At 41.8% G+C, this 23,945-nt stretch overlaps 1 protein-coding gene across 1 annotated transcript in view; it reads left to right on the top strand.

The window, feature by feature from the left end:
• The window catches only part of ADGRV1 (adhesion G protein-coupled receptor V1), a gene marked incomplete at both ends in the record, with an annotated part of 447,718 nt that overhangs the window by 372,943 nt on the left and 50,830 nt on the right, over positions 1–23,945 (top strand). Inside the window, one exon of the mRNA XM_080925101.1 lies at positions 1,761–1,918. Coding sequence (XP_080781227.1) covers positions 1,761–1,918 — 158 coding nt within the window. The remainder of the gene's footprint in view (positions 1–1,760; positions 1,919–23,945) is intronic.

Raw genomic sequence — 23,945 nt, 5'->3', positions numbered from 1 at the left:
CTTGGTCCTAAGGATGCTCTGGGCCTGCTTTCTTCTACAATCCAGGACTCCCTGCAGAGGGGTGACACAAGCTGTTTCAGTCATTACTCAGGAAAATGCACGTATGGTGTCTACAGAAATCAGAAGAGCTGAAAAGAGGACATGGGACACTCTGGAGCTACTGTGGGCAGCCCAACAAAGATGCTTGGGACCACACTTGGGTTCTCTGTACCATGGAACATTCTTCCAACCGTTGGACCACCCCTCTGGTTTCTTTGTTTAAATTTTCAGAAAAGACACGGTTTTTCTTCTCCAGTTGCAAGAACAAGTGTTTATCCAACTATCTAGTTTGTATTTTCTTTTTCATTTATTTGTTAATATTTCAACATGATATTTTTATTGATTACTTGGAGATTTCTCACAATGCACCCCAATCATGTAGGCTTCCCACTCCTTCCGGGTCCACCCTCCCACCTTTGTGTTCTCCCCAAAAATGCCAAGTCCTATTTGTGTTACCCAAATGCACATTAAAACATGATATTTTGAGGTTTTCTTCTAAACATAGTTCTTCTTCAGAGTTTGTTATGGCTACAATATAATGCAGACTTACAAACGTTATGCATCAAAATAACAGAGAAAGTTGGGGAAAAATAAGAGAGAGACATACTCGAATTGTCTCAAGAAGTTTCCTCCAAGATGAAAGTTTACATCTCAGAGGAGACTGTGGTTCAACAAAACCAAGATAGTGTCAATGCCAGGAGAGAGAATGCTCAAATTTGTGATAAACTGTATGTGCTAGCATGTGTGTGCGCAGGCACACGTGCATGTGTGTGTTCATATATGTGTGGGTTCACATGTGGAAGACATTGGCCATCCTTAAGCCATGTTTCCATACCCTGCACATCTTCTATGCTGAAACCTGGTCTCTTGGCTTATAGCTTGCCAACTGGGGTGGGCTGGCTGGCCAGTAAGCCCTGGGCTGTGTCTCTCTACTCTTCTCCAGGGCTGGGATATAAGCACATGCCTAGCTTTTCTGTGTGTGCTGAGGATCACAGATAGGCCTTCATATTTCACAGAAAGTGCTTTTCCACTGAGCACTTCCCCATCCCCAGCCTTCATATCCCAGCATGCTCCCCTGGGGATGTTTAGGAAGACAGAGCTAGCAACAATGAGAAAAAGCAATATTTTTCTTAAGTCTAGAAATGGTGGTTTAAGAAAAACTTTCTATATGTTTAGTAAACTAATTAAGTAAATTTTCATAACTCACTTCTACTGTAGATGCCATTTTAACTTTTCATAGATAAATGAAATTATAAAAAGGCTAAATATTCCTAATGCATGTTATTCAAAAGGCACTGATACACTTCAATATGACTCAGTTCTGAAGTCCAGGTGTACTAAACCTTCTAATACACCCTTTAAAACAAAAGACATGTACTCTGAATCTCTGAAGTATATAGGATGCGAATGTCAGAGTCATTTGGCATACTTACTGGAAAAGTTTTTCATTTTCCCAAGAGACAGACGTGCTACAGAACCTCCTGGGTGAAGCATGAAGAGACCTGTAGCTTCTCTAGGATGACCTGAGTCTGTTAAAGACAGAATATGTACATTTGCCAGCATATGCATACAAAGAGCCTATGCAAAGTAGTGAATAGATTAAATACTTATATATACATAGGTATGTATGCACACACACACACACACACACACACACACACACACACACACACACACGGATGTTGTGCTCGTCTCAGTTGTTGCCTCCTCCTCTCTTTCAGATGCTTCATCCCAAACATCTATGCCGCTCTCTTCACGGCTGCTCTGGTTCCCCTCATGTGCCTCGTGGTAGTGTTTGTGGTGTTTATTCATGCCTACCAGCTGAAGCCGCAGTGGAAAGGTTACGATGATGTCTTCAGAGGACGAACAAATGCAGCAGGTTGGGAAGGACCTATTTTTGTATTTTAAAGATGGGTACATACTTCTTGGGGGGAGTGGGGTTGCCATGGAGATGTTTTTGTTTGGGGTTGGGGGTTGTTGTTTTATTTTGTTTCTAAATGAAATGAAAGGATGAAATTAGATTCAGCTTTCAGCATGTAGTTCAGCCTTGAACTGAACTAAGCTTTCTGGTGTCTTCTGCTTGGCACTTCCTGGAAGCTCTCCTCCTTCGGGGCCTGAGACTTTACTGCTGTTTCCAGTTTCCCTTAAGGTGTCACGTCCAGGCCTGTGAGTCACCAACTTCGGGAACCACTTCCCAGGCTTCCCCATCTTAAGCAATAACAACCTGTATTCAGCCTGCGAACTCCTTTCACATCTGGGAGATTCTGAGAGTCAAGCAAAGCTCTGTGGCGCTTGGGAACACTGGATGTTGCGTGTGGCTTTCTGGTTGTGCGGACAGATGTTTTAAAACATGTGTAATCAGACAGCCTCATAAGTGGCTACACATGTCTGCTTACTTAACAGTGCAAATCTTTCCAACTCAAATTGGCTTCCACTGTGGTTCATTTTTTCCCTTCGAGTCATTGCCCAGCGCTGGTTTTTATGGTCAGATTCTCTTTCTGTTGTGTTTAGAATAGAGTTTCCTAGGAATTTCCTTAACTAGAAACAATAAACGTACACCTACGGACAGAAATTGTCACTTAAACACTGGAGAAATTGAGTGGAGACTTTTGAACTGGAAATGAGGTATCTTGTAGGCCAGGGATCTTTTTTTTTTTTTTTTTTTATGAGTGAGCATAGGAGGGAATTAATCACACTCCCAATGCTTGCCAGAATTTTAGCAACATACCATCTAGGAAGTCCTTCATCATATCTAAGACACTACTAGGGGTTTAGAAGATATTGTCACTTAAAAGATACATGTGGCATGAGACAGCTTTCTCACCCCTAAGCTGGATCAGGATGCATCCTGTATACTTCAGAGATTTTGAGTACATTTAAGGATGATGAGAAGACCACTCTAGTGTGTCTTGGTACCTTGCCAGCTTCTTCCTTCTCCCATTTGGCATAATAATGTGTACAGAGAAGTATTTGTCATCACAAGTAGCCTTAAATTCATTAATAGAAAAGTAATATTCGATGTAGAAGTCCTAATCTTTCTTAGAACCTGAAACATTTTCACCCAGTTTGTGATTTGCTGTAGTAAAATGCCCATTATATTTAATACTCTGCTCAAATCTTCCTGTTAAAATAGGATGCACTGACCTTTAAAATATCCAATTAAAGTGAAACTGTAAATTAGTGTTTTATTATCCTTGTACCCTACTCAAATATAGATAGTAGCTAAAGTTAGCATATTAACAAAAGAATATTTAAAAATAAGGTTAATGTATCTCTATGAACCAGACAGAGAGCATAAAATGGTGATCTGAGACAAAACTGTAATATTTCCTGAGACCAAGAAAAAAAAAAAAAAAGAAAAAATGTGGCTGGACGCAAGCTGTTGTCTGCTCTGGTGGTAAAGTGGAACCTATAAGATTCTAACCCACGGCAGGAAGATTCAAACAGTGGGTCATTCATGGCAGAGCTGCTGGAATCTCTTCAGCTTTGACCTAAAGGAACAGACCAAGCCAAGAATACAGTCACATCTCGTTAAAGACCAAGGCCAAGTTCTTCAGGGTTAGAGCCAATGTCTACTCAGCTATAACATCCCCATGGAAAAAGAAGGGCCAAGACATGAAAATGCTCCCCAAGGGCTCTGAAAGCCACAGGGTTTTTAGGGGAGACAAAAACAAAAGCATTTCAATGGTAAAGGCTGAGAAAGTCTGACTGAACAAAGAAGGAAATGTTTTCTATCCAACATTAATTACAATCTAAAACTGAACTAACAAGCATGAACCTCAAGATGTAACAAGCGGTGATCTGATCCTACTCAGAGGTCTGTAAGACACTGAAGGGAGTGAGCTAAGGACCCTGAAAAGGAGAAGACAGCTGAAAGCATGCTGGGCCCCTGCAAGCCAAGTGCTTGCCCACTTCATCTGTGTATTGAGCTTTAGTGAGATGCAGTGTAAATAGCATCAAGTTATGGGACCTCACCATAATCTAACTTTCGGACAATCCCTTTGCCCCATAAGAAGCCTCACACTCCTCACATTCTCTACTCTCCTGAGCACCAGGTAGCCATGAGCCTGCCTTCTCTCCATCTCTGTCTTGATGTCTGCTCTGAACATTTCATACAGTAGATCCGAGAACATGTGGTTTCACATGCCTGGGTTCTTAACTCAGCATAGTGTGCTCAAAGTTCCTCCACATCATGGCACAGACCTTTCGTTCTACCTGGTATCTTTTTACTGCCAAACAACAGTCCACTGTAAGAGGTCCATTGAGTCTTTACATCACTGAGGGACATTTGGGTTGCTTTCTCTTTGGGGCTAATATAAACAAGAATCACATGAACATACATGTGTAGGTATTGGCATTGATGAGTATATTGATTCTTCTTAGGTACGTATGAAGGAGAAGACTTGCTAGGCTGCATTTAACTATAAAATCTGTAAAAACATGTTTTCCACAGTGGCTATAGTAACCTATCTGGTGTTTTTCTTTGTTTGAGATGAGGGTGGGGGATCTCACACTGTTGCCCAAGCTAGTCTCAATCTCACATGATCCTTCCGTCTTAGCTTCTCAATTACTGGGGTCACAGCAGCCTACTTGGTCTGTTTTCAAATATAAGGGCTAATTTTTGCTTGTCTGTTGTTTTTAATAAACAACGTACATCTGTTTGTTTACTTATTGTCTATGTTTTCATGAGGCAGAGTTGAGACCTAATACTAGACATCCTGGAGGGGATAACCTGTATCTTCTGATGTGAAAGATGGCATATTCATGAGAGTGCTTAAACATGATAGATAAATAGATAGATAGATAGATAGATAGATAGATAGATAGATAGATAGACAGACAGACAGACAGGGAAATGATAGAGACATAGATGGATGATAGATAGATATAGATAGAGAGATAAATAGATAGACAGACAGACAGAGAGGTGATAGAGAGATAGATGGATGATAGATAGATAGATAGATAGATAGATATATAGATAATAGATAGATAGCTATAGGATGCAAATGTGACCTGTTTAAGGAATAAGAATGCTGCTAACATGAATATTGAGGTAAACTCTGAACACATTAGAGAGGAGACAGCTAGCTCATGAACAAAGTCCCAAGTAAAGCTGATGAATACACAAAGGAAGCATAAAAAAGAGAGAAAAAATTAAAACAAGGTTGAACATAAAGAATAGGTCTTCCAACAGAAGAAGGGAACCAGAGGAACCAAATATTTGAAGAGATAAAGCTTCAGAAATTTCTGGAATCCGTAAAAATACACATGAAATCAATCTGTTTGTATGAGCTGAGAGTACTACCAACACACTAAGAGCATTTTGAACATGTGTGTATCTATATTTTGGAAACCTGGATTGTGAGTAGCTTATATTTGCTTCTGATACACTGTATTCTTACTGTAAGCAGACAGCTCCCACTTAGGACTTGAGAGTCTCTAGTATGAGCAAATGTGCTCTTTGCTGAAAACCCAAGTTTAAAGACAGCACAAACCCCAGAACCGTCTTCTCGTCCTTTGAGCATCTGGGGCTTTCACACCCACCTGAACACTGGGAGCTGGAACTAGAGTGTGGTCTAATCACTCTCCAGAAGGCCCAGCATAACTTGCTATAGTTCTAAACATGCAATGGCAAGACTTCCTCCTACGATACCTCAGACAGCTTAGAGTTTTATTATATCCCCCCTTCATTAAAAGAGTTGAACAGATATAGTTAAACCAGAGTCAGACATACTTGAATAATTGAAGAGGGGTTACATCATTTCATTTGGCTTAGAATCTTCCACAGTCCTTAGAATTGTTTTCCAAAACCCTCCCTTCCCAGATTCTATATGCCTAACAAAAGGGAAAACTTCCCTAACCACAAGTGTATGTCCCTACTGAATATAATATTAATGGGAAGCCTCGCATCTTACACATTGACTTTTTTTTTTCTGACATCCTTAGTTGCAAGCAGCATTCAAGTAACATAGTGAACTCTAAAGAAAAAGGGCAGGAACTCTCAGGAAGTGAAATACCCCAGGAACCGAGGATAGCCATCTTCTATACCTTTCTGCTGTGCAGACCTGAAACACCCTCACAGCATAGCCTTGGGAGCCCATAGATGACCTCTGTGAACCTGAATTCTGAAGGTCAGTGGTTCTCGGTGAGACTCACTAGCTGCCTTCTTCCTTTATGGGTATTCAAGAATGAGTCATAAAGGTATCACAAGCCACATTTCAGTGTCTCTAACAGCATTTCAAATGAAGCCTATAATTTTCAGGTTTGGGTTTGATCTTGGGCAACAATAAGCTGGTCTCTCCTTTCAGACTTATTTTAAAAGCTGCTGACTCCTTTCTGATTCATCAGCCAGTTGTTATGTGATGAAAGATTCATGGACCAGAGAAAGAAAATTAATTGGAATGAACAGAGGAAGTAGGTTATTATGAGTTCTTTTGTTATAAAACCTTCTCCACATAGGTTTCAGTAGCTGTACAAAAGGAGAGGTGACTGGAGTCTGGGTCACACTATTCAGGACACACCTGATACGGTCTGATCTCAGAGGCTATGGATGGTTATGGTTGGTACCTGGGTAGGGAGGTGGCCATGAGCAAGGGGGCTCCATGTTTTACAGTTCCCTGGCACGGTGATGGCCAGTTCTTGAACAGGAGAATCACTGTGGCAGAACGCTTCGAGCCCTTGTAAGGCTCATTGCCTTTACAATAATAGGTAAGATGATGTTCCATTCCTCTGCTGGAGATCATTGGAAACTTATGATGAACATTTTATCACAGCTTAAAGCCAAGTGACTTTTTAAATTGCTAACATTTAAAAAATTATTCAGATAGTTCCACAAAACTTACTGAAGTCCAAATTAATAAGAGAATAAAGAAATAGCTTCTGAGAGATGACATATTACCCTGTACAAGATGTGCGACTGACTGTTTCTCTCTTTTGGACATGGGTGTTCCTTTTCACATCAAGACTAGATTCTTCTTTCCCTCTATAAGTCTGGGTTGGCTTTGGTTTTGCTTACACAAATCTCATGGAAACAATGCTGTCTTATGATGGGTCTAGCTTGTTGCAGGACTAACACTTTTAGCTGTCTTTGTCTTGGAAACCAGGATGTATGTTCTGTTTTCCTGAGGTGACTACATCAATAGGAAGATTGAGCTAGCCAACAAGGAACAGACATGTGGAAAGACGTGTTTAGCCTCTTGCAGTGTTTGGGGATACAGGTAGGGCATCTGAGCCCTAGTTCTGGATATGTGAAGAAACCATCCTGTAGGATCCAGCCACAAAGAACAGAGCAGAAAACCTGCCAAGAACATCTGCAAAACTGTGGCAAATCACAATTTTAAGTGACTAAGTTTTGTGCTGCTTTATTCCAAATAGTGGAAACAACTAGATCAAGAAGTCTCATGTTTCTCATTTCAAAATTATGTACTGCTATCATTTTAAGTTTTACTTGTAGAGACATTCATGGTTTATCAGTGAAACAGCAAAAATACCATTTGATTTTTTTTTAACTCTGTTAAAGCAAAGAGAGAGTTATCTTACCTAGAAGAGCACTATACACTTGCCTGGGCTTCAGAGTGAGCAAGCAACACAGCAGGTTTTACTTGTCTTGGCAGCACATGCTGGTTTTCAGTCTCCGCCCAGTTTTACTGCAGAAAAGAACATGAAAACACAGTTCCTGGAGACCCAAGGAAATCCCTGCTGTTCACTATACAACACCTCTTCCCTGTACAGAGAACACCTCTTCCCTGTACAAGGAACACCTCTTCCTGTACAGAGAACACCTCTTCCCTGTACAAGGAACACCTCTTCCCTGTACAAGGAACACCTCTTCCCTGTACAAGGAACACCTCTTCCCTGTACAAGGAACACCTCTTCACTATATTATGAACACCTCTTCACTGTACAGAGAACACCTCTTCCCTGTACAGTGAACACTTCTTTGCTATATGATGAATAGCTCTTCACTATATTATGAACACCTCTTCACAGTACACGGAACACCTCTTTACTGTACACAGAACACCTCTTTACTGTACACGGAACACCTCTTCACTATATTATAAACACCTCTTCACTGTACACGGAACACCTCTTTACTGTACAAGGAACACCTCTTCACTATATTATGAACACCTCTTCACTGTACAGAGAACATCTCTTCACTGTACAGTGAACACTTCTTTGCTATATGATGAATAGCTCTTTGCTTGAGTCCCTGCAAGCTCAGCTCAACCTCGCCACATTCTGTCAGCAGTGGTGGGAAAATCCCAGGTGATTCAGAAAACATTATAGATGCTCCTCCTCTCAAACCTCAGTCTTCAGGGATTCAAATCCAAAATCTTTAAACTCAAATTCCAAAGTGGAGTAAATCCTTCCTTCCTTCCTTCCTTCCTTCCTTCCTTCCTTCCTTCCTTCCTTCCTTCCTTCCTTCATCTTCTCCTTTGCCCTTGGGATTCATCACTAAAGACTCTTAGACCAGAACTGGGGCTGTATCTTAGCTGTCGTATTCTTGCTGTCACAGTTCCTGGTTAGTTCTTTAGCATCATAAATAAAGGAGCAAAACTTGGTAGCACAAACACCTCAGAAATTTCTGATGCCTTTGCCTGTCCACTTAAAAATTACAGAATAAAACCAGAGTTGGAAGTTTACAGTTCTTCTCAAACCCCCAGTTTATACATATAGCCAAAGAAGGGACTAGGGGTGGCTCTGTCTAGAACTCAGAGATCCTGAATATTCATTAACAACTAAATGATTTTATTAGTGTTTTGAGAGCACCATGAGAAGTGTGTGGACAGTCTCAGATCTAGTCCTCCCTCCTTACCTGCACACTCAGCTTATCCACGAATGCCTTAGTGTCGGACTGTCTCCTAATTTCCTACCCACTCTCTCTCACTGATGACTGACAGGGGTAGCTTGTTATCAGATAATCAAACAAGCACATCGCCTAGCTAGGTGGATTCATAAAGCATGCAAGAATAGTTAGTGGGTGGTGCCTCCCTGTGTGACAGGTATGAGTTTCTGAGGTCCTTGTCTACTCCATGGTCATCATTGCCATCAACCACACTACCATTAAGATCCATCCATTGTATGCCAGGCACTGGGCTGAGAGGCTGGGTGTAGGGAGAGCTTTTGCCTCAGAGTTTATATGAAGCAAATACCCTTACCTCTACAGTCAGACAGGAAAATCCAGGCAACACAAGAGTGGAGTTGGGATGAGAACCACAAGTGATATACAAACTCTGTAGAGCCACTGTGGGTCCACCTCTTGACTCACCAGTGGGGTGTGTGAGCACTGCTTGAGCAGACAAAATGGGTGTGGCACAGCTCTGTGTGGCTTCCCACTGTTTTAGCAAACATTAATAGAAGTAAGTGGACACTATGCCATGATATGCCTGTTACTCTCTGTCCCCGGTGGTCTCTCTGCTTCCATAGCTAGCCACATCAGTGGCTGTCCATTCAGTTCCTATGACAGGTCGCTGCCACACTAGCCCCATGAAATGACCAAGTATCTCACGGTTAACTTTTACAAACCCCTGTAATTCAGTAAAATCAAAACTCAAGAGGCTTGTAATTTATGAATCAGATTTATATCAGTAAATTCTCAACCCACAAAACGTCCACACAATAAACTCAAAACATCCACACAATAAACTCAGAGCCAGCTGATATTGATACAAACTGCCCGCCTAGATAAGACAAATTGTCCTATAATTATTCATCCCTCATAAGATATGCTTAGCTACCTGTGGCTATTTAAAGCCACATGGGGCTGGGTCATCCTCCTCCTCCCTCTTCTCTTCTTCCATCTTGCTTTCTTTTCCTCTCTTCTCCTGTCTCTCTTGACTCTCAAAGACTCCACCCACCTTTCTTTTTCACTGTCTACTCATAGGCCTTGCCTTATCTTGTGTCTGCCCTCACCCACATATGACATCAACCCACATCCCCCATGGCAGTTCCTGATAAGGAAGACAGTCCTTACTTGTCCAAACTGTTTATTCATGTTAAAAAATGATAGATGTATACAACGTACTCAGGGTGAACCAGAGATTAAATACTGTTCGCAGGAAGGAATATCTGAGAAGGGAAGATTATTATTAACCCTCTGGGTAGCTCCTCTCGATACCCCATTAGGATGGGAAATTCTGTGTTCTATGTGGTCACGATTCTCATGTGGGGTGTCTTGGTCACAATTCTCATGTGGGGTGTCTTGGTCACAGGTTCTAGGGCAGGAACCTGGTGGGGAGTAGACAAAAACCCCAACGTTCTCATATGTGAGTTACTGGGATTTCTGAATCAGCTCAACCTTACCAGTTTTTGTCTGGTAACACAGTTCCACTTGCCCCACAAGGTACCATGATGCCAGCACCTATACCTACTCCTTAGCATTTTTACCAAACTTCCACTAATAATCTCACTATGTAAACATTAATTTTAGAAGATGTTCATAATGATGCTTAGATTCTGTTCCCCAGAGGAGCTAGAGAAGCTCTTGGATGGAAGATTCTTTTGGATCTGCTACTTCTTTTTTATTTCTAACAGGACTTCTCCCTCTGTCCCTATTACTGAAACACCGGTGCTTTCTCCCTATTCTTCTAGCTGATGCAGCTGTTATGCTACTAACCTATTTTATGAGATTGATTGATTGATATGATGTCAATGTCTGTACGTGTTTAATAAACTCCCTAGAATATACTAACAGCTTGAAATCTGTTTCTTCTTGTTACTTTAATAACAACCAAAATGCAATTGCATAATTTTGGTGGAAAATATTATTGGGGGTTTCTAGCCCACCTTATTTTTTTCAGTTCCCAAATAAAAGACACAAAACCTTCATATTTATAATAAGCCTTAAAGCACCGGAGCTGGGCAGAAACCAACCCTCAGTGCTGCTCTATCTACTTCCTTGTCAAAAATCTTGAGAAATCACTTGCCATGAATTGCCTGGGCTACTACTGCTCCAACAGGCTGGCCCTTATGGCCTTGCGTTCATGATCCATCTACCCCATGGTGACTTTTTTCCCTTCTTCATCCTTCCTCTTTCTCCCTGGTTCCTGCCTCAGACCCCAATTCCAGGATTTCCAGTCCTGCCTGTACCTCTCTTCTGCCCAGCTACAGGCTGTCGGCATCTTTATTCAACTAGTAGTTTTACATTAAGGAGCAAGATTTACCCGACCAAAGCTGGCATATGTGAGAATCCAATTCTCTCAAGGCAACTAGACCTTGGGATACAGAATTTAGCATAGGATACACAGTAACAGACCAATCCTCAACACATAATACTATGAGATCCCTTTCTAAACGTCTCTCAGATATCCCTTTCCTTCCCCTTGCTGTCACTATGTCTGGAGTACTGGGCAGCTCTGGCTGCTATTCAGAACATCATGGCTTATATATCTAAAGACAGGCGTTCATGTCTCACAGTTACAGAGGCCACAAAGTCTCTGATAAAAATGCCTGCTGATTTGTATCTCAAGAACCATCCTTCTGCTGTGGCCCTGCTGTGTACTCACAGAAGAGAAAGACATTTCTCCTGTATCTCTTCTACGTCATTAATCCCATTGAGAGACTTCTAATGGCTGACCTTGTCACCTCCTGGAGGCCTATGTGGCCACCACCAAGCTCCATGTGAATTTGATGAGGACACAGCCCACGACCCTTGAATCTGATCGTCTCATACTTAAGACTCTTGCCATTGTCTTGAGACTGTGCCATTGAAATAATCTAACTGTGGCAGTCCTCAGATGTTGGAATTAAAAGAAAACCCTACTATTTCTGAGTGAACGTCACACACCTGTGCTATCCTTACAGCCTGGCTATTACCTAAACACAGTGTAATTCCAATAAGTCTGGATTTACCACAGCTAGGCTCATTCTTGCTTTCTGAAGGAAGAGAGTGGAATTGTATCAATATTTTTAAAATGAGGCAGGGTATTGTTCCCATAATTGTACCAACCCAGGGTGTGTGTGCATAGAAGTTAGAAAACAACTCTTGAAAATTCTTGGAAGCTCCTGTCATAATACCTGGGTATCGAACATAATGAGAATTCTGTGCACAAGCACCTCTGCTGAGCCACCTGTCCTAAACTCCGTCCTAAACTGACCTGGGCTTTGCTCTCCATCTTTACGAGGGTTTGGTGGGGGAGGGGATTAGTGGAAGATAGAGTCTGTGTGGTACCCAGTACAAGCCAGCATATATGGCTATCAAATAGCTTTGTCTTAACATGGCGCCACCTCACACAGACACCCGTACGATGCCTTTGTCATGCCATTTTGTATTTGACCAGAGAACCGACAGAACATTCCACTTGTTCATAACGGACTTAGTGACTTTTAATGTATTTCCTTCTTGCTCCTTTTCAATTTAATAAAAAAGTTAAATTTCAGTTTTCCTGGTAGCATAGTGCACTTTTTAGAAGGATTTTCTCTCCTTCAAATCCTTCTTCATTTATCTTTTAAAAGTTACCAATGACTCATGACTCATTGCGTTCTAATCCTTTGAAAACTCTATAAAACAGTTATTCCTGTTTATTGCTTTGATCTGGAAGCAGTTTTTATAGATGACGGCACTCTTCCATTCAACTCCTGGCAAAGGAAAAGACAATTTCTCATTTAAAAAATATGCCTGTCCAGAATTAGCATCTCCAGTATTGCCTATGAATGTATATAAAACTCAACTAGACAGCAGAAACACCAGGTTTTTGAGCCTGTTTTATCTTGGACTGTTTGCATTCTGTCGTGGTGATGGTGATGAACTCTTCATCTGGCTTCTCCACTGTGGTTCTTTAATGCACAGTTGGCCAGCTTCTTAGCTGCAGATCCTTTGTAATTTCCCCATGTTCCTTTTACTGTCGTTATTATTATTATTATTATTATTATTATTATTATTATTATTATTATTATTACTATTATTATTATTATTTCAAGTCCTTCCTGCCCACGGTTTAATGTTTACATTGCTGTCTCTATAAATATACTTCTCAAAATATGGTTTGTATGGATACACTTTGAACTGATTAATACATTTTTTAAAATTTTATTGGATATTCTCTGTATTTACATTTCAAATGTTGTACCCTTCCCCCACACTCCCCCCTACTCCCCCTCAACTTGCTTCCATGAAGGTGCTCCCTCTCCCAATCACCCTCTCTATCTCAGTGTCTTGGCTGCTGCTGAGTTGTTCTTCCCATGAGGGTGCAAACCCTTCAGCTCCTTCAGTCCTTTCTCCAGCTCTTTCATTGTGGTCCCCATGTTCAGTCTGATGTTTAGTTACAAGCATCTTCATCTTTCTCTGTATGACGCTGACAGAGCCTCTGAGGAGACATCCATGTCTGGTTCTTGCTGGTAAACACTTCTTGGCATCAGCAATAGTGCTTGGGTTTGGTGACTGCATATGCGGTGGTTCTTCAGTGAGGCAGTGTCTGTAGATCTTTTCTTCAGTCTCTGCTCCTCTATTTGACCTTGTATTTCCTCCCCTGTTTTGATTAATAAAATATGAAGGATGAGATCTGCAAGCAAAGAAGAGTAAGGCTGAAATCACTAAAAAAGTAGAAACTGGGGATATCTGGTCTGACTGAGAATTTGGGCTGTATTTGGGGCACTGTGGCTGTGCTGTAACTCTGCTTACTACCTCACACAGCGTAACAAGAAACCAACTAGGAAAATGGTATTTTCGCAACACGTTGTTTTTGCAGAACGGTACACCGTACCAACAGTGATATGGATATCGCTGAGCTGAAAGGCAGCACACTCCTCCAGGGCCCCATTTTCAAACGAAATCAGCGGTGACATGGTACTGGCCTCTCGACCAGCTGCACAGGGTCACTCTTCCATGTAGCAGGGAGCTGGAAATGCCTTCCCTCCTCACATTCCAGGACAGCACAGCTCCACCTTCAGCTGCTTCCTGTTTTCAGGGCCTGTCTTTGCTTCCACCCTTTCTGCTCCATCCTACAGCAGGTGCCTGTGTCCATGATCACACTCCCTTCTTCCGAGTCACCATTTCCCTTCTTCCACACCTCACTCAGCACAGCCTCTGCAGTTCCTTTAGCTGTCCTTCCCATTTGTCCTTGAGCCTCAGGGGACCCTCCTTTCCCTAGGTCTTTCACTGCCCTCGGAACGTGGGCATTTCAAGGGCATTTGCATTGGCTCCTTCGACTTCCTCACCAACTTCCTCTTTACGTAGTTTGGCTAACTGCTGGTGCAGTCTAGGCCACAGAGTAATCTTATGATTCTTTACTTTGGCAAAGAACTCATAGAGATCCATCTATGTGTGTCTGCCTCCCCAGGGCTGAGATTAAAGGCATGTACCACCATGTTCAGTGATTAATGGTCAATGGACAGTGGCAAGCCTTCTTCTAACACAGGTACCAGACTGCTTTTATATTCCTGAGAACAGTTCTGTATGTGGGTGTGATGTTCATTTTTTACATTTACAGGCATAGTTATTTAATAACGGAAAGTAATACTGAATGCCAATAAAGAATAAAGTAATTAAATAAAAATAATAAAAGATGATAAAAATAATACACAAAATAATTGTCAGCCAATTAGTGGTATTCTGTAGTAGACACTAATTTATTCTAAGCAACCTTAACTGGCCTGTATATGCTTCCCAGAAGTCTCTGGATGATCTTTAATTGATTCTCAAGTAATCTTTGAACCAGAGCCCATTGTCATAAAGTGTTTCATTAATGCTTCTGTCTATAGGAGAACTTGGAGACAGCATGATGCTGCCGCCCTGTTATCCTTACCTTGCCTGCTCAGCATCCTTTGCCGTGTCCTGTTCGCCAGGGTCCATCCCTTTCCCTATGCAGCTGCTCCTCAGGAACACCGGTTCCTCCTCTTGTCTCCTTCATCTGATTTACTCATTCATCACCCGTGTCCCTGTTCACCGAACCCAGCAGCTTCTCTGGTCTGCACAGCCTCAAACTTCTGCATAAGTCAGTCCTGACAGTCAGCCCTTCTCAGAAGACGCTCACCCTCGAGGTGGTGATACTTTCATTTTTCTACTCACTTCCTGCTAGTGGCTCTTCCTTGAGATGGAAGAACATCAAAAGCCTGCATGTTCTCTAGGGGCTGCTTCTGCCTCCCGTATCATGGTAGCTAGGAATTTTAGAACCTTGGCAGATTCCATACCCTCTTGGCCTCTACTTACAGGCACACATATCTTCATGTGTGCTTAGGACAGATACGTTTTCCCTCTAATGGTTTATCCACAGGAACCATGAGAAAGTCTCTTGTCTTTATCTTGCCTTGGTAGGGTCTTCTAATCTCAATGGTGATGTTTCCCATCCTTTCCATCCTTGTTGGGTTTGTATCTAGGAGACCTGTGTAATTCCCTTCACTCTCTAGTCCCAGCCACTCAGATTGCTGGTTATCTGTCACAAGTGAATCCACAGAACCTTAAAGCCTTCTGAAACCCTGCTCTCATGAGTCTACGGCATGAGAATCTTTGGTGATGAATTCCCATCTGCCTTTGCTTTCTGACGTGGGACAGTTCTGTGTCTTTGCCTCTCCACTTACACTGAGGAAGAAGCTCTCCCGACACGCCTTTGCCTTGGGCCTTTGCAGTCACTCAGACTGCTGCCAAGGTTTCTAATGCAGGGGCGGGTCTGCTCCTGCTTCCTCCCATTAGCCTGTTTACTTTCCTGGGAGATCTTTTTTCAGATATGTTAAAAGGCTCTCTCTATGAGAAGAAGTATCATTCTACATGGCTGGTCCATTGCTATGAGATTCTTCTCATGACTCCTGTGAGCTTTTAGCTGTAGACAAAAGGAACAGTCGACCCAGACTTATAAATTTGCCTTCACCTTTCTTTATGCTGTTCATATGCCTTTAACCTCAATATTTACATGTTTGCCTGCCTTCATGGTCAAGACGATAAGCTCCCTCTTCACGAATGCATTCCTGATGCTGCTGGACCCAAGGACCTGTGGATACATGTTTACATAAAAGTACACACACACATACACACACACACACACACACATATACACACACACACATACACACACACACAACACTTACACACACACACACACACAGAGAGAGAGAGAGAGAGAGAGAGAGAGAGAGAGAGAGAGAGAGAGAGAGAACATCTTTGAGAATAAACCAAATGATAGCATCTACCTTACAACTTCAGGTAGTACTACATCCCTCAGGACCACTCTAACCATGATTTGAAATTCACAAGAAAAAATCAAGAGGAAAGGGATGCTGGAATTAAAGTCTCAAAAAAAAAAAGAGATTATGTTTAACATTGACATACAGAGAAAGAAAAGTTTAATAATCTACCATTGGATATAGGTTACTGTGTTTAAATTATTTATTCAATAATACACAAGTATTTATTTGGTTTTATTATTTTTTTATTTATTTTATATATAAGTACACTGTAGCTGTCTTCAGACACACCAGAAGAGGCATCAGATCTCATTACAGATGGTTGTGAGCCACCATGTGGTTGCTGGAATTTGAACTCAGGACCTCTGGAAGAGCAGTCAGTGCCCTTAACCACTGAGCCATCTCTCCAGCCCTTTTATTTGGGTTTTTGTTGTTCTTTTTGTTTATGGTTGTGTAGTTTGGTCGGTATTAGTTTTTTATGTGTGTTTTGTCTGCATGTCTATGCACCGTGTGCATGCCTTGTGCCTGTGAAAGCCAGAAGAGTTCATAGGATCCACTTGGACTAAAATTTCGGGTGGTTATTATCTATCACGTGGATGCTAGAATCAAAGTTGGATCCTCTGGAAGAGCCCGCAGTGCTCTTAACCATGGAACCATCTCTCCCACCATAAGAGTTCTTTGTTCTGGTTTTTTTTGGGAGGGGTTATATTTGGTTAGTTGGTCTTGTTTTGTTTGTTTTTGCTTTTGTTTTGAGGTAGGGTCTTGCTCCATGGGGTGGCTGTCCTGGAACACACTATGTAGATCAGGTTTGCTTGGAACTCATAGAGATCTACCTGCCTGTGAGGCCTCTGTGCCGAGATAAAGGCATGTGTCACCATGCCCAGTGATTTAGGATTTTATTTTGCCTTAATGGCATCCTTCCCATTAAATCAGACACATGGGGTTCGACTTGGAAGTATCTTTCTCAACACAATTGTTTCCCCTCTTTCATTCCCTGAGATTGCTAATAAAAAAAAAAGAGCACTAAGGAATTAGTTTATTCCTTGTGCATGAAATCCCCTGCCCCACCTGTGTGCATTGTGCTATTGGACAATGGCGAGCCTTTATGTAACACAGGTACCAGATTGCTTTGTGGTCACTTGTACATTCCTGAAAACTGGTCTGTATGTGGGTGTGATATTCACTTTCTGCACTTACAGACAGCCGTTTAGCAAGAGAACATAATCCACCCACACCTTTTGAGCAATGCAGCATTATTTCCAACAGGAGGCAATCCCCCTGTAATCTAATAGCAAAGGGCAGAAGAAATGTAACCAATCACACTGAAAAAGAAGTGAGGCGGGTGTGTGGTAGGGTCCTTTGATCCCAACACTCAGGTAGAGGCAGGCAGACCCCTATGATGAAACATAAAAGTTTAAAAGGAAATAAAACTTAAAATTGTGTTTTCTAGTGGGATGGCTGCTATGCAAAGTTAAAGGAGCAAATCAGCTTTAGGCAAGCTGCTGTCCATCCAGAAAACGGTTCTAGGGACTGGTGTAAGTGACAACCCACAAAAGTGTCTGTCGTGTTGAACACACAGAGTCAACATTAATGTTAATTGTTATGAGATATTTTGTTATTTGATTCAAGTCTCTGGCACTGAATTTGAGCCTGTTAAATCCTAATGACTGTGATATACAATCAAACGTGGATAACATTTAACTAGTTACCAATAGCTGCTTAGCTAGTAACTGCTTTTCTAAGTAGCATAAGGCCATCTAGTAAGATTCAAAATAGAAATACAGTCTCCATTTCTGGTGTTTTGATAGCTGTTAGGGAGGAACTGCCACCCTGTGCCCCAGCACGTTTTTAAAGGACTGCCTCAGCTTTGACCCACTGAGGAAATGGCTACAATGTTACAGAGCCAAGCTAGCCAGCCCCCGTGACCACTGACTGTTTCCAAGCTTGTTTTCGAACTCTGGTGTCTAAGCGTCACTTTCACTTGGTAAAGCCGTCTTTGAAAATGTCTGTCAGCTGTGAATGCAAATGCTATTCTAAGAGAGGTTGGCAGCACAGGAGGACAACCGTGTGTCTCACCTTTCCCTTCCAGTCACAGGCATCATGGACACTTCCAGCATCACACAGCCGAGCATTAGCTGGCAACTCTAAAGTACGCCGTTCAAATAGAATTACTCTAATAACAGTTTCTGCAAGGTTGGTGTGGGTCTGTCTCATATAACTTGGTTATTCTCCTTAGATTCAAAATTGTAGCCTGCAAATTGAAAATTATATATAGCTCTTGCAAGGCAAGACCATAATTCTAGGCTTCCACACTTCTTTTCAGTCCATATAAATCACACTCCAAGCAGGCTTGACACTGAGTTTCCTTTCACATCTCTGCAACCCAAGTCTGCTGTTAGCCAAGTCCAGATGCTCTGATCTCAGCAGACCTTAAGATACGGGGGAATCGACTCGAATTCCTTCAACCCTGCAAAATACACTCGAAACCAGTATTGACCTTTGTCCTGTGGTCCAGGACCTCACCTGCACAGCCCATGCCAAGTCACCCTTCACACCTCCATCAGCATCAGTCTCTATCTGAAGGTGCTAAGAACAGGCCTATGCTATGGCCGCGATCAGCCAGGCTTCCTGCACCTAAGACTGTGCATCATAAGCCACTGGTAAGTCTCACCATCAGCATATTTCACATGGACTGGGACAGACAGAAGGAGATGGTGGCATGATACAGCGTGGAGTAGACCGAATGGAAAAAGTAAGCTTGTACTTTCTTTCAAGAATGTGCAGTTTACAAATACGTTGCTTTTTCCTGGTTCCATTAAAAGTCATTGGGCAGGCAAGATGGCTTGGAAGGTTTTTGATGCTAAGCCTGAGTGTGAGATCTGTCTCCAGATTGTCCTCCAACTTCACATGGACATGGGAACATTCAGCTACCTACCCCCAAAATAAACAAGTATAATTTAAATTTAAAAAATCATAGGGATCTGTCACAGAGAAAAGTCTTTAACAGGCTGCTTTGCATACACCCATAATCATAATTTTCTCTAGCACACCTTTTCTGCTCCTTAAAATCCTTTATCCCTTTTCTTCTTCTCTTCATCCCATTGTGTGTGTGTGCATGTGGGTGTGTGTGCATGCATGTGTGAGTGTGTGTGTGTGCATTCTTTTGTCTTTAGGTAAAAAGTGATATAAATAAATAGTGGGCATAGAAATTTAGCTATAAGTTCTGTTTTTCACTGTAACATGGCTATTCCCACAAAGATGTGAGGTAGAATTGGGCTTTTACTTGTTTGTTTATCTACCTTTGAGTCCCTTCCTTCATAAGCAAAGTGCAAGTTGAAGGAAGTGTTTGAAAGTGTTTTTGTGGCCTTTGTGCAGTAGGGGATCTCATGAGGTACAATGACATTTAGATTTCCCATAGAAAAGGAACCAATAGGTAGTGTACACTCATTGATAACTGAAAGATAGGGATGTAGGTAGATAAATGACAAACAACCAGATGACATGGATAGATGATGGATGGATGACAGGAAGGCACAGAGACACCCAGAGAAAGTGGTATAAAGTACTGGTTCCTTTGATGAAGAAGACTGGGAAGTCTCAAAGTCTGCCATCCACAGCTGGAGACCCAGGATGGCTGTGGTGCTGGTCAAGGATGTAAGAATGTGGTCCAAGTAGAAGATTTGAGAGTGGGGACATAGAGAAAGGCCCACACAGGCAGGCCATGGAAAGGGACAGCTCTAGGCTTCCTGATACCGCTTTGTTCTGTGTAGACCCTCAGTGAGGTGGTTGATGACCACTCACATTGAGGAAGGCCATTGTTTCTATCAAAATTCAAATGTGCACCTTTTTCTGAAACACCCTAAAAGACACACCCAGAAGGTTTAAGCAGTTATTAATATGTCTCTTATCCCAGCCAAGGTAATGACTTACATAATAATTTGGTGCTTATAGATGCTAGGAAGTTTTGAAAATAAAGTCATAAGCAGGAAGAGAGGGTAGAAAAGAAGCTGCTGAAAGGTTATTTTTAATATTTTAATTAATTCTTTAAGGATTTCGTACAATGAACTATTGATCAAACCCACCCATCCTTCTACCCTTCTTCACTCTCCCAGATCCACCCCTACTCCCCTACCTGTCTCCAATCTCACATCTTCTTTTTGTTTATTATTAAATAGCCCAACAACTATAATGTGTGCTACTGATAGATCCTGGATGTCCGGATGCTGTGCGGTGGTTCTTACCCCGTCCAGAGCTGCTGCTCCACCCTCCCTGACCTCAGGCCATTACAGTATTTTTGCCTCCTCCTACCACTAAGGACCGTATGCCGTGGGGGTAGAATATATATACATCTATATGTATATATGTAATATATTTATGTGTGTCTATATGCATATGTGGAATTCTCAGTTACAAATGGGATATATGCATGTGATATATATATATATGTGTGTGTGTGTGTGTGTGTGTGTGTGTGTGTGTATAGATACATATGTGTGTGTGTGTGTGTGTGTGTGTGTGTGTCCCATCTGTAACTGACTCAGTAGTTTGATCAATTTGTTTACTTATTAACCACCATCCACAGTGTACAAAGAGACTGTACTAATGAGGTCTAACTGCACTAATCTATATGTATAGAGATAGGAATTTAGAAAGTAGTTTGATCCTATGTCCACTTAACAGGTTTACCTTGGGCCTTTGAGCTCCCCAGCCTCGGGCTGCTTGGGTTATTGTCAGATTTATGATGCCACATGCATGGGCTTCTTCTTGTGGCTCAGACCTGAGGTGGTTACACCATATGATTCTTGCCACTGTTACACCCAGGGCATTTTCTTGCTACAGAACCTGTTTTTAAAGAAACTGGACAGAACATTTTCAGTCACAGTTTGAAGGTGATGAAGTTTTCCTAAACACTTAGGATCTTGTTGCAGAAGCTCTGAAATGAGAAGAAAATTCTAATATTGGAACCACGTGCAGGACTTGTGGTTAGAGATTCGGAATACAAGCCGACCAAATGTGGAAGTTGTTTCCATAAAGAATTTGCAAAGCACACCCATGAATATTGTTTACAATGTATTCCACAAAGTGGCCTGATGCTGATTGGCCAGCCCTGGGGCACGAATGTCTTGCATTTTTTATACATCCAACATATTTGAGAACAATAGTGTGTGCTTGTGTGTTGTGGAAACAGTGCTGACACAGTGTGCACACACTACAGTCTCACTAAAATGTAAGTCAAATCCCAGAAGCATCTTTGTATCCAAATAGCTATTAATTTCAGAATAAGAACAGGCTTTAGAATATCTTTTGATACCTTTTTTCCACAGTTTACCTGTTTTTCTAATTGGAAATGAGTGTTCTGTCAGAGGTAACCCCATAAATATCTTAAATCCCCTTCATCCCACCATCGTGATGCCTGTTCTGGGCTGATGAGTCTGTTTCCGTAGGATATTCCAATAGGCCAGTGATATGGGATGGGCCAGTGAGGTAAAGCTGAAACAAGCTTTAGGATCTTGCAGACTCGTGATAAACTCCAGCCTCATGAGTGAGGTGTTAATTCTATAAGGAGGTCACAACTATACTCACTGTACATGCATAACGGGTGAATTTCCGAAGAAATCAGTCGCGACGTCAATAGGCTTTCTCTACAAACCACAGTTAAGTTCACTGAAATGACACACATCCCACTACAACCCAAAACAAACAAAATATAAAGATGAATAATGTATCCGTCGGTCCATCAGCACTGGCGTGAAGAACAGGCTTCCCAGAGACAGCCGCTCTACTGTCCCTGCTGCTTTCTACAGGCAACTTCTTCCAAGACACTTACCACATTCTTTGTTATTATCCTTCGATTCTTTCCCCTTATAAAACTTCTTTTCTTCGGAAATTTTATACATGAGTGCCTTGTCCATTGGTCCTGCTCATCACCTCGTTCCACGCTTAGCTTCTCCTAGTCCCTCACAACCCGTGTCCTTTACCTAACTTCATGTATGTGTGTGTATGTCACATATATGTGTGTGACGTATATGTGTGTGTATACAGATGTGTGTGTCTGTCTATATATAAATACATATATAGTATAGTTTTATATAGATATAGATATATGCTTTATCAAATATCCCCATGATTAGCTGACTCTCCTTCCTCCTCTGCCCCACCCCACCCCCTCCTCACCCGAGCTTCCTCCCATCACTCCCCCCACCCCCTCCTTACTCAAGCTTCCCTCTTTATTTCCCTGGCATTTTTCATTGCTCCAGTGTAGAATGCTGTCTTCACACATACCTGATTTAACTGTCCTCCCTTTGTAATAATATGCATATCACCAATAGTTCTCGGGCGTTTTCCGAATCCACTTAATTATCATTAGACATCAGGTAAATATCTCCAGCCGCCACCTTGCTATGTAACCATTAGTGCTATCAAAATATCCTGACGCTTTATCATCCCAAGCAGAAACTCCATGCGTGCTACACAGTACCCCTCGCTTATTGTCCTGGCTGCTGGTAACGTCTGTTGCTTACTGCCTTGATGTGGGGAAATTATCCTTTTGTGTCCATATTACTTCACTCAACCAAACATTTGGCAAATGTTCATCTGTACTGTAGTGTACAGCAGAAACCCATTTCCTTTTCATCCAGAGTGCCTTTGCCTTCACATATACAAAATAAATAAATAAATAAATAAATAAATAAATAAATAAATAAATAAGTAAAAAAAGCCATACCTAACAAACATCCAAACTTACGTCTTGGGGTCCCCCCAGATCATGCTGGCAGCAGTATGGTGCTTGGGAAAGGCCCCACTTTGGTTCATGCTGGTGCCATCTTCCCAGGGCAGCTCCCTAGAGCCTTGCTGATATATTCTCATCCCTCTTATGACTCCCTGTGACTGTACTGGGTGACATCACACCTCTAAGCATGATGTTTTCTCATGGGTGGTGGACTTCGGCAGTTTCACCCGGTTACTGTCACTGGCGGTCTGTGAACGTTGACTGACAAACAAACGGTCCTGCCCCTACTTTCACTTCTTTGGGATAAAGCCAGATGTGGGCTCTGTGGGTCCTAGGGTAAGTCTCTTTAGCTTTTAAGGACCCACCATACATTTCCAGAGCTCCACATTCCATTCCTGTTGGCGGTGCTCACCTGCTCCGGTTCTTCCCACTCTCCCCTTACTGCTTTCTGATTCTCAGGAATAGCTACCATAAGGAGTATGAATGATGGATGTTTTAGAGTTTTAGTTTTTCTTTCTGTGGCTAGTTAGGTGCAGTATCTTTTGAAATGTTTATCAGACAATTTCATATTTTCTTTAGAGAAGCATCTTTCTTAGCCTTTGTTCACTTTGGAATTGGGCTGTTTGGGGACTTTCCTTTGGTTGTTGAGTTGTGGAGATTCTTTATATATTGTGCATAGCATTGTGTTTACTTAGATTTCCTTGTCCCTTGGACAGAATACTGTGGTGCTAAGGTCCCTTTTTATGGAAGACATTGAAATCACTCTATTTGATGTTAACAAGACCATCTCTCGGTATAAGTTGTCTCTAACATTACCAGCGGTTCAGTGTCTTCCTTGATAAACATTGGCATATGGGTTGAGATAAGTTTCTAGTAATTTATTATATATAAAATCCCTGCTTGGTAATTATGAAACTGCAGGCAATTCTGTTAAGGGGATGATAACATCCGGCTTCATGGTAGCATGGCGGCCATTTATCAACATACTTCTTAACTTCCTTCCCGGTTCTTTCCTCTCCTTTTGCTGAGCTCCAAAGAATTCAAAATGTGTCTC

The sequence above is a fragment of the Micromys minutus genome, assembly GCF_963924665.1.
Source record: "Micromys minutus genome assembly, chromosome: 11".
In the NCBI taxonomy this organism is placed as follows: domain Eukaryota; kingdom Metazoa; phylum Chordata; class Mammalia; order Rodentia; family Muridae; genus Micromys; species Micromys minutus.
This window is presented reverse-complemented; position numbering and strand designations above follow the sequence as displayed.